The sequence below is a fragment of the Poecilia formosa genome, unplaced genomic scaffold (assembly GCF_000485575.1).
Source record: "Poecilia formosa unplaced genomic scaffold, Poecilia_formosa-5.1.2 Scaffold216, whole genome shotgun sequence".
Taxonomy (NCBI): domain Eukaryota; kingdom Metazoa; phylum Chordata; class Actinopteri; order Cyprinodontiformes; family Poeciliidae; genus Poecilia; species Poecilia formosa.
Window position 1 is genome coordinate 469,529 of NW_006800155.1, and position 11,337 is coordinate 480,865.

Genomic DNA, 11,337 nt, shown 5'->3' on the forward strand with positions numbered 1-11,337 from the left:
CCTCCGTTTCCTCCTGGGACTTTCACTGCAGACCAATCAGAGACTCCTACAAGGTCTGCTGACACAGACAGGCAGTCGCTCACAGACCAATCAGAAAACAGTTCAGTACATCAAGAAGAAGATCAGTGAGAATGTGTCTGCAGAGAAAAGCATCAATCTGTTCCACTGTCTGAATGAACTGAATGATCGTTCTCTAGTGGAGGAGATCCAACAGTCTCTGAGTTCAGGAAGTCTCTCCACAGATAAACTGTCTCCTGCTCAGTGGTCAGCTCTGATCTTCATCTTACTGTCATCAGGAGAAGATCTGGATGTGTTTGACCTGAAGAAATACTCTGCTTCAGAGGAGGTTCTTCTGAAGCTGCTGCCAGTGGTTAAAGCCTCCAACAAAGCTCTGTAAGGAAACAGAAATGTTCTAAAATTTCTACTGTTAGATGATTGACTATTAGAAGTATGGTTGTTAAATTTCTTTCATTTTGATTAACAAAGAGTCCATTCTCATAAGAATGGACACTTCAAAAATGGTCAAGCAAACTTTTTCAATGACTTTTTTTACCTTTTACCTATAAAAACAAATAATTAACATTTTTTCTCCTGTGTGCTTAGGCTGAGTTACTGTAACCTGTCAGAGAGAAGCTGTGAAGCTCTGTCCTCAGCTCTCAGCTCCCAGTCCTCCAGTCTCAGAGAACTGGACCTGAGTAACAACAACCTGCAGGATTCAGGAGTGAAGCTTCTCTCTGCTGGACTGGAGAGTCCAAACTGCAACCTGGAGACTCTCAGGTTAGAATCAGAGACCAATGTGGAATTTTACTAATCATGTTTTGACTGTATTCTTTCCTTTCCAGCTTTTAAATATGATGTAAATGTTATTAGGCCACCAAGCTTATAAGAGGAAGGGAATAACTTATGCAATGCAACATTTCAACAAGTTTTAAATTCTAGTCATTATTGATTGTATTGTAGAAATTCTTTGTTGAAAAACCATTTAATCTTGGGATGCAAAAAATAATAATAACTAAAACAAAGTCATATCAGAATATGTGGAGAATGTTATGGTAAATTATGGCTTTTAAAAAAAATGGATTCATCAGCTTTAAAACAAATCTTTAAGTAAAGATTTGCAGATTCTTTGGTTGAAAAAGTATACTTACTAAGGACATTGAAATTATTTCTATTTTTACAGATATAGACATGGATTTCTGAAAATATTTTGGGAATTGTTGGGAATCAAAATTTGCCTCAATGCCTATGTAATTATGAATAAATATCCTTAACAATGTATTAATAATTTCCTTAATAATAGAGTTAAAATTGATTTAGTTAAATCAGGGTACCACTTCCAGTGTCTCTGGAATGATAAGTCAAACTTGTTAGTCTCTCATGAAGGAATGAATTCAAAATGAATAATTACTGGAACATTTGTCAACAGTGCCTTTATCAAAATACTAAACACAGCTTTCTGAGGCTTCTCTTTTACTGAAAATTAACTGTTTCATTTGCGTCACAACATGATCTTGTATTCATCAGCTGTATTGGTTCATGCGCTAAAAATTAGTTTGGAATTTAAGTTTTAGCTTTTTTAACATGAATGTGACTTGGCTGTTGAATTGTGTGTCTGCAGCTTGTCAGGCTGTCTGATCTCAGAGGAAGGCTGTGCTTCTCTGGCCTCAGCTCTGACCTTTAACCCCTCCCATCTGAAAGAGTTGGACCTGAGCTACAATCATCCAGGAGACTCAGGAGTGAAGCTGCTGTTGGCTGGACTGAAGGATCCAGACTGGAGACTGGAAACTCTCAGGTATGGAGGAGCTGATGGAGGTGGAAGAGGGAGAAATGTGTTTTAGTAAGTAAGTAAAGTTTTTTTAGACATAAAATTACAAAGGATTGTACAAAATGTCAACATTAAGTTATACAAAAAATTAAAATAAGCACAAATAACGTCAAAGCCAAGGAAAGCAAAATGTTTCAATTGTTCCAAAAATGCTATGCAGGCATCAAAATGAAGCTGCAGGATATCCTCCCTCTTCATTGTTGTTTTCCTGAGTTTTGAGAAATGAGATGTGTGACAGCTTATTGCTGTGGTGTCCATTTGGAAAGCAGTTTGCAATATCTTCATCACAGTTCAGGAGTCTGCCTGCTCTCAACTCTTCCTTTCTTTTTTGGCTTTCTACAAGTGGACATGTCCAATGTTGGACTGTCCCTGTCTCACTGGAGGACAGTTATGTGTTTTACATGTAATGTCCATGTTTGCTGCTGAAAGAGGCTGATGGTCTGACCCCCTCCTCCTTTCAGGGTGGAGCCTGCTGGAGGCCGATGGTTGACACCAGGTCTGAGGAAGTGTAAGTGTGTTTTCATCTGATTCATGACAACAAAGCAGCTCAAACTGTCATTCAGGAGTCATCAAAGATCAATAAATGATCAATAACTGCAGCTGGATTGTGTTTGTTCTCCATCAGATTCCTGTCAACTCACCATCGACACAAACACAGTGCACAGAAACCTTGAACTATCGGAAGACAACAGGGAGGTCACGCATGTGGAGGAGCTTCAGTCATATCCTGATCATCCAGACAGATTTGACCACTGGCCTCAGCTGCTGTGTAGAACTGGTCTGACTGGTCGCTGTTACTGGGAGGTTGAGTGGAGAGGAGAAATTTATTTATCAGTGAGTTACAGAGTAAGCAGTTGGAGAGAAGAATGTATTTTTGGATGGAACGATCAGTCCTGGAGTCTGAGATGCTCTGATGATGAAGGTTTCTCTGTCTGGCACAATGACAAAAAGATGCATCTCTCCTCCTCCTCCTCCTCTGTCTCTAACAGAGTAGCAGTGTATGTGGACTGGCCTGCTGGCATTCTGTCTTTCTACAATGTTTCCTCTGACTCTCTGATCCACCTCCACACCTTCAACACCACATTCATTGAACCTCTGTATCCTGGCATTACAGTTTCCTCTGGTTCCTCAGCATTTTTGTGTTGACTTGAGTCTAAAAAGACTGTTGACTTCCCTCTGTGTTGAACAGATAGTTCAGTCTCTACATGTCTGTTTCTTTCACTCAGAAACATGTTTTCAGATTCATGGATTCAGTTTGTTTCTTGTTGAAACTCTTCTAAATGATTCCTTGGAAACTTCTTCCTCTTCCAGTCGTTTAAATATGGAAGCTGGGATTATTCCAGGATCCACATGTTTTTATGTTTGTTTCCAGTCAAAGCTTCACACTGAATGTCAGGAAGTTGTTTTGCTCTCTGGGTTTTTTCTATCCATTCATCCGTCAGATTTCATTGAAATGTTAGGCAGTTTTTTTAATTACTGAAAATTGTACATTTCTATCAGCTCTTATTTTTTCTTATTTACTGAGGAAATTTATCTAAACTTTCTAAAAGATGCAGTTTAATCAGTTCATCATTTAACAAGGGATGTGAAAACTTTCTCACATGGAGCCAGATTGGATGGTTTTTCTTTTAATGAATGAAGTCATCATTTGAAAGCTGCTTTTTGTATTTATCCAAATTTTCTTCATTAAACATGAAAATCAGTTTGATGTTAAACATTTCAGTGCCAAAAAGACAAAACAGCAGAAATCTAAAAGGGGCAAATACTGTTTCACAGCACTTCATGTTTCTGTATGACAGTTTCTTCCCAAGGTGCTCAGGTCCAAAGAAATCAAGTGGTCCAGTCTGGATTTAGAACCAGATTGTTCTGTTTAAGGTGATACTGGAGTCCAGATGCTCACATCTTCTCATCTGGAACATCTGAAAGAACTTGTGACTAAAACGAGAAACGTCAGGTTGAATGATAATCTGAGACTTCAAACGTTTCCATGAAGAATTTTAATAATCTTGTTTCTGTTAGGTGGAGAAAAAGAAGCAGAAAAAAGCAGAACTAAAAACTGGGGCATGATGGAAAGCAGAACTTTCTGATCTCACATCTGAAACACAAACTTTAACCAAGATGTTTCTGAAGCTTCATGTTCACATTGAGCCAAATCTAAAGCTGGTCTGCAGGGACGACTTTGGTGTTGGTTTGATTCTGGTCACCTGGAGCGTCTGCCGGGTGGAGTCAGCAGTCTGAGTTCCTTCATCATCTAAGAAGACCTGGAGAATGTTGAAGCTCTTCCTGAATAAAACGGGAGCGCCTCGGAAAGAAATGAGCAGGAAACCAAAGAAAAATGGAGCTTTAACACTTGTGAAGTGACGACATCAGAGTTGGATGCAGTGGAGTCACAGCACTAAGATGATCTGCATGTGAGGAACAGAAACCTGAGGCTAGAATAATAAACATCAGGCTAAATATTAGCTTCAGCTCTCTGTATCAAGATAAATGGGATTCAGTTCCATTGTTTATGTTTAAAATAAAATATTAAAATCATGGAAAACATTGGGTTTGATCCTCCTAGGGTTAAATAGGAAAGTTACTAGTCAGGGGTAAAAGAACAATAAATAAACTAATAAACACAAAGGAATTAATTAATGTGGAAAAATTTAAGAAAGTTAATCAACAACAAGGACATGATCAAAACAGAAACCTGCAGCGTTAAAAGGTTCATAATAAGCCTCTGGAAAGACTGAAGAGACTTTGAGCCTTAAGGTTTCCTGGACCTGCCCCCCCACCCCCCTCCTGCCTGTCCAGCCTCCATCACAGGTGAAGCTCCTCCTCATACCTGGACGCAGGTCACATGTATCACAGTCTGTTGTTCAGATGATCTTCAACTCTTAGGAGCATTTGAACAAACTGTAAGTTTGCTTTGTTTCCTATTGAACTTTGTCTTTAGGAATGTTCCTGTTTGTTTCATCTCTGATGTTTGAAGACTAATCTACACGATTATTACAGCATTAACTGAAATCAAGCAACACTGTGAACAGCTGGTGATTGTGAAATTTAGATGACTCTCTGTTGACCCACTCAAAGTTTCATGGCTTTAGATGATTTGTCTAAAACCTAAAAATCTGGTTCTTCAACAGAGGAATGTCCTGGATATTGAGTTAAAACCACATTTTAACCTCTAACTAAAAGCCTTGGACTCTGTGAGAAAACATATTTTTAAAGGCTCTGCAGTTGCACTAAATGTACAAAGAGCCAGTTGATAACTGAATCATATCTTTAGATATTCTGCAGATATTTAAATGTTGTGGGTCATCTTAACTTGTTTCTGTCCCTTTAAGAATGAAGGTCCAGTTGATAAATGTAGAGGGAGATTGAAGCAGAACTTATCATGTTTCTCTGTCAGATATTTGTTGTTTGTGGCAGCTGCTGTCCAGACTGAAATAACAGCTGAACACCTGAAGGTGTCTTGAATCAGACTATAAAATATAAAAGCTTTAAACTTCTTCAGATTCAACATTTTAGACTGGAATACAAAGAACAGATATGTATAGATGCAGTACATATCTGCATCTGTACAGATTTATTTTTCTAAATACAGAAGTGTTTGAGGAGGTGAAAAAAACTTCATGAAAACATTTTTGTTTTCCTTAAATTAATATTTCAGACAAATGTTTTAATAAACAACAATTGTTTTTCATGAAACCACCAAGAATCTGGAGGCTCCAAGAGGTTTTGAACCAGTTCATGTGAATGGTTCTCCTTGTTTCAGAGTCTCAGGCTTTGACGTCCACCTTATTGAACTCTGTCACCAGCTGGAATCTTCTGGTGTCTCTGATTGTTGGATAAAAAAAAAAACTGGCAAATAACTGAGTTAGCTTTTTAATATGTTCAGTGACAAAGGAAGGGATTGACATGAGAAATGGATCCATCAGGGCCTTCTGCTTCAGACTAACCGATCAGATCTAGTGAGATCGGTTTGAAGCAGATGCAGAGATTTGAGTTCAGATCTGTTCTCCACTTCAACATGTTCAGGTCTTCCTTCAAACACACTGAGGAGGAACTCCTCATACAGAGTGTTTCACTGCAGCTTCACCTCCAGCTGATGAACCAGAGGAGTCTGTGCATGTGTCAACAGGACTGATGCTGAGCGGTTCTGATGCTCTGGACTCACTGAATGTAAAAATGAGTGAACAGAACCATCAATCAGTTCACTAAAATGTTTTCGTCCACATGTCCAGCTAGTTTCTAGTCTGGACATCATAGAGTGATTCTGCTCCCATCATCTGATACAACTTTATTTTGGTTGGACTTTGGAATTAAAAGTTGCTGTCGCCTCAGAACCCAGTTCAATAAAATCCACCATTTACTGCTCTTCCTTTGTGATCCCATCTGTTTATTGTGAACTTTGATCTTTTATTACCTTGTTTTTGTTAGATAAGATGGATAAAAACTTTCTAGTCTGTCTTAAAGGGGACAGAATTCATGTATACCAGCACTCAGTGTTAAAAACACTCATTGAAGATGAAAAACCCACAAGTAACAATATAAACCACTTTCATACAGAAAACAGATAAATTAAAACATTGCTATTAATAGAATGCAGCTATGCTGCCTTGTTTAGTAGGATTATTGCAGAGGGGATGAGGGATTTTTTTGTCAATGATTTTCCTGGGCTGGTGGTTTATTAAACCTCCCACAGAGAAGAAGCTGGAAAAAGACACTGAAGGGAATGTGACTGGTCATCTGACTGACTGGTTAATGATAAGGGATATTCTTGTTGGTTCATTTTAATGATTCTCTACCAGGTGCAGATGTTAAATATGAGAATGTACCGCTGACCATACAACACAGCTTCTCAATTTGACACCATTTAGGATGACAGTATGAGAAAGATATTCTGTGGAAAACTGAGCTCCTCTGCCTGATTGACATGATGGTCCTCGCCCGCTGTGCTCCATGAAAACACAACTAACACCAGAATACAATACTGTGTGAAAAGGTCCTAACATGAGTCAGAGACTGTTGGCCTGGTTGTTCACCCCTTTCAGCAGGATGGAGTCTGAGAGGTGGTCACAGTCATTGACAGGAACTAGAGAGTCAAGAGAAACTGATCTTTTTAACACATATGTGAAGGATGATTGGAGGTGATGTGCAGACAATGTGTGTTTCCTCTTCAGGGTAGAAAGTGTGTGAACTGATGTGGATGGGAAATCAGCAGCATGGTTCAGTGTGAGGACACAGAGGAGGGAGTCCCTCCCTCTAAAACCACTCTGTGTGGGGAAGATGAGAGCCAGAGCAAAGGTCACAGGTGAGGTCACCATCTCTAAGTGTCCACAGCCCTTTTCACACAGCATTAATATAATAAATGTGAAGATCAGGAGATGATTAGTGAATGACTGTTTCTCATTATAAGTCATATTTGATCAGACATTAAGGTGTCTTATTTATTTGTAGTTTGTTGCTGCCAGAGCAGCTTTAATTTTAGTATATATTGTGTCATTAAATCAAACTGTCAACCGTCACAGTATAATTTAATAAGTTATCAAGGTTACAATTGAAAAAATGGCACTGACCAGGTGGAAATAATCTCTGGGCTCAGCAGTGAATCAGCTTTGATTCCACCACAGTACGAACACAAAGCTCCATCTGTTCATCTGTAAACAGTGATAATGAAAAAGTCAGATGATTCTTCTCCATCGAAGAGCTCAGCGCTGACAAATTGTCATAGTTATGAACCTGGAACTGGACCGGAACCAGAGCTGAGCTCTCTGTCCATGGAGAGTAACAGATTGGAGAAAAGTTCATCCAGTTTTAAAGAAACAAGCCAACAAGATGTGCACTTTTAAATAAACCTGGATGATATATAAGAGTGCATTTCACTAAATATACTATATGTATTTCAGAAGCAGATAATCATCTTTTCTCATAATTTAGATGTAATTTCTTGAGGCAGAATCTCATTTTACAGGCATTGTTTGAACATGTAATTGGAAATGATTTTCACTGAAAGGTATAAATAAAATTCTTCGATCAGGATCCATCAAAGACTGGAACCTGAACCTGAACCTGAACCTGAACCTGAACCTGAACCCAGCTGTGTGTCCTTTAGAAGTGACTGGTCCAAGGATCTTCCTGTTAAATTTAAAGCAGCCCACCCTTCATCAACTGACAGGTAATCTGTATCTCTCAACATATGAAATCTGCATCTGCTGTTTTCAATAAAAACAACTGTGTAGTTTTTATAGAACTTAACTTTCATCAAGTCAAAATGTATTTTACTTTTATGGTATTATCTCAGTTATAACAAAAAACTATAATAAACTGCATTACACACAAATGTGTTATGAAACAAATTTACTAGAGTGATATCTGAATTACAGCCATTATTGATCAGGCACTTATAACAACCTCTACTAATTAGAGGTAAATCAGCTTTGATTTCACCTCAGTGTGTTACAAACACAAAACATAACAATAGTCCAACATGGAATGAAAAGGTTTCAGAAATACAAACTGTTTTTATTCACAGTTGTCATCCTGAAATTGGACCAGAACCAGAATCCAGCTGTATTTCAATTGAGAGCAATATAATGGAGGACAGTTTTAAAGATTTTAAAGGCAGATGTTCAGCCAACAAAAATATGTTTTCAAATAAACCTGGATAATAAAAGGGCATGTTGTTTGTAAAATTAAATATGAATATATCTGGCAAATAAATCATATACTTTAGATGTTGGTTTTTGAGGTAGCTACGTATTTTACCAGCATTGTAAAAACAATATAATGTTTAGAATATTGAATTGAATGTCACTGAAGGGTTCTCAATTATATTTTTTTCTTTCAGGAATGGTCAGAGACTCAATCCTGAACCTGAACCCGAACCCAGTTGTGTATCATGTCAGACTGACTGGTCCAAAGATCTTCCTGTTAAATTTAAACCAGCCAAACCTTCAGAAACAGACAGGTGAGCTGTGTGTTACAGAAGATTTGAAATCTGCAGCTGCTTTTTTCAGATCTGTTCAGTATTTTTTACTTTGTTCTTTTCACATAATTGTATGGTCTACTCTATTCTCACACATCTGCACCTTTTTAGCATTAAGTGCTAAAAGCTGACACAAACCTCAAGTCTGACATGCAACATACTGTTTTCCTGTTTGTTTTTAGTTCATATTTAAGATTTACTTTTATTGTGTTGAGATTTAGCTCTCTTTTTTCAGATCTTTCTTTCAAAATCTGAAAATATGAGAATATATTTGGTTTCATTGATCATGTTAGTGTCTGCTCCAGACTTACAGATATTTTTCACAACTCAGAGCTGTTTTAATGGGGATATTTTTATTGGGACTGGTTACCTTTATCATCAGACACATTCACAGAAATATATGAACTTCATTTAGTGCAGATTGCTCTTTATCAAGATGTAAATAAACCTGAGTAAGATACAAGGGGCAATTGTTGACAGCTAAATTAATTGAGAGTTTACTTTAAAAACAAATCATCTCAATTTATGTTTTAGATTCTATTTTTGAAGCAGCCTCTTAATTTACAAGCATTGTTTGGACATACAGTTATTTAGAGTATTAAAATTGAATTTTACTTCCAATTTCAAGATTTTAAATGAGAGGATTTTGTTTTTCTGTCAGGATCAGGAGACCTGAACCTGAACCCAGCTCTGTGTCCTTTAAGAGTGACTGGTCCAAGGATCTTCCTGTTAAATTTAAACCACACCGACCTTTAGACAGGTGAGCTGCGTAAACTGAGTCAGTCTGAAATGTTTTTCTTCCAACATGTGTTAATGTGAATTCATCTCTTTTTCTCCCATATGTCTAAATGTAAAACAGTTTGTGTAGAAGAAACATCCTGGATGCTGCTGCATCAGATCTGCTTTATTTGGGCTTTATTGATTAGTTGCCAACATTAAGCAATTTATAGAATATGCAGCTAATTATATGCATTAATAACAATTTAAAACCTTAAAAATAAGTCTTGAATTATTGCATTTTGAAAGTGACTCCAATGAAAAGTTTTACAAAATTCTGTTTTCACTCTGGGAACATTAAAAAGTACTTTCGAAATGGGCTTGGTTTTTAAAATCATAGTTAAATAATCAACTATTATGAAAAATAATTAAATAATTTTAACAATATGATGCACTGTGTAGTAAAGGATGGTGGTCAGTCCAGTCTTTTCAATAGAGTGGTAGAGTAATTCCTAAAAATACTATCACTATGATCCAGTGCCAAGAGAACCAAACATTTAAGAAAGTTTTTGTCTAGATTCAAAAAGAAGGCACCTAAAAAAATCAGAGTTAAGTTATAAGTTGTATTTTATTTTTTCACTGATTATCAATATGAATGTCAAAGAAAGGTTTGTCCTCTAGCCATACCCACAAGTACATGAATGGAGTCAGATTCTCTATACTTATTCCATCTAGTGTTAGTGAAAAGGATAACTTGTCTAAAGTGAAAGTCATAAATCCAGTCTTCATTGAGATAAGAACCAGTTTTAGATTACGCAATGACTGCATTATAAAAGCTCAACTACAATAGAGGTGCTGCTGTTCTACAAATATCTGTCTTCAACAAATAAATGTACTGTGGCTGCATTTAACCCCTCCCCCAACTCATTTATAGAAATGGAAAATAAAGTAGGGGCCACTATAGGTACATGGGGTGATCTCCAAAGTCATTGTGAAAGATTAACTGAAGCATTTAGAGTTCTGTCCCATAAATAATTTCTGATGTACTTCAATGCCAGTTCTGACATGTAATGTGTGTTTTTCTTTGTGGACAATGAATAATAGTTTGCCTTTGTTTGGTGGGACCTAATGAGTTTGTCTCTGTGTGGAAAGAAAGGTTTTGAGCGTATTTTTTATGAATGCTCCCCAGAGAGGACCAGGAGAGCTCAGAGGTTCCCAGTGGTCCGTCTGCCCAGCAGCACCAAAAACAACTGGACTCCATATTTATGGTCTGTACATAAACAACAACTACTTTTCCAAAGGCTCTGTTCCACCTTCTCCATGCTGCAATATGTGAACAAATAGACTGTCAGTCTGTCCAGTATGAATCTGATGTTTGACTTCATAATTTTAGGTATAATGTGTTCTTCATATATTATTCTGTTCCAGCTGCTAGAGGACAACATTGTCATTTTTGTGAAGAACGAGTTAAAGAAGATCCAGAAGGTTCTGAGTCCAGATGACCCAGAATGCTCAGAGAGACAGAGAGATGATGAGGAGGAGTTGGAAGGTGAAGATGAAGAGCAGAGATGGGATACTAGAGAGGCAATGATGAAGATCACACTGAACTTCCTGAGGAGGATGAAGCAGGCGGAGCTGGCTGACCATCTGCAGAGCAGTAAGAGGATTTCTACAAAGATTTAACCTGATGGATATTTCAAAACCTATTACAGATGTCTAAGGATGATACTAATTATTCAAATAATCTTCAGAAAATGACTTTGTTTCCTTCCTCATGTTATTTGTGTTATTTAGAGCATCTTGCTGCAGTTGGTCAACATCA

The 11,337-nt window shown here is 37.4% G+C and overlaps 1 protein-coding gene across 1 annotated transcript in view; it reads left to right on the forward strand.

Moving 5' to 3' along the window:
- LOC103148993 (ribonuclease inhibitor-like) overlaps positions 1 to 11,337 on the forward strand; it is a 45,516-nt gene that overhangs the window by 2,611 nt on the left and 31,568 nt on the right. The window contains exons 4-5 of the mRNA XM_016679605.1: positions 6 to 393; positions 604 to 777. Coding sequence (XP_016535091.1) covers positions 6 to 393; positions 604 to 777 — 562 coding nt within the window. The remainder of the gene's footprint in view (positions 1 to 5; positions 394 to 603; positions 778 to 11,337) is intronic.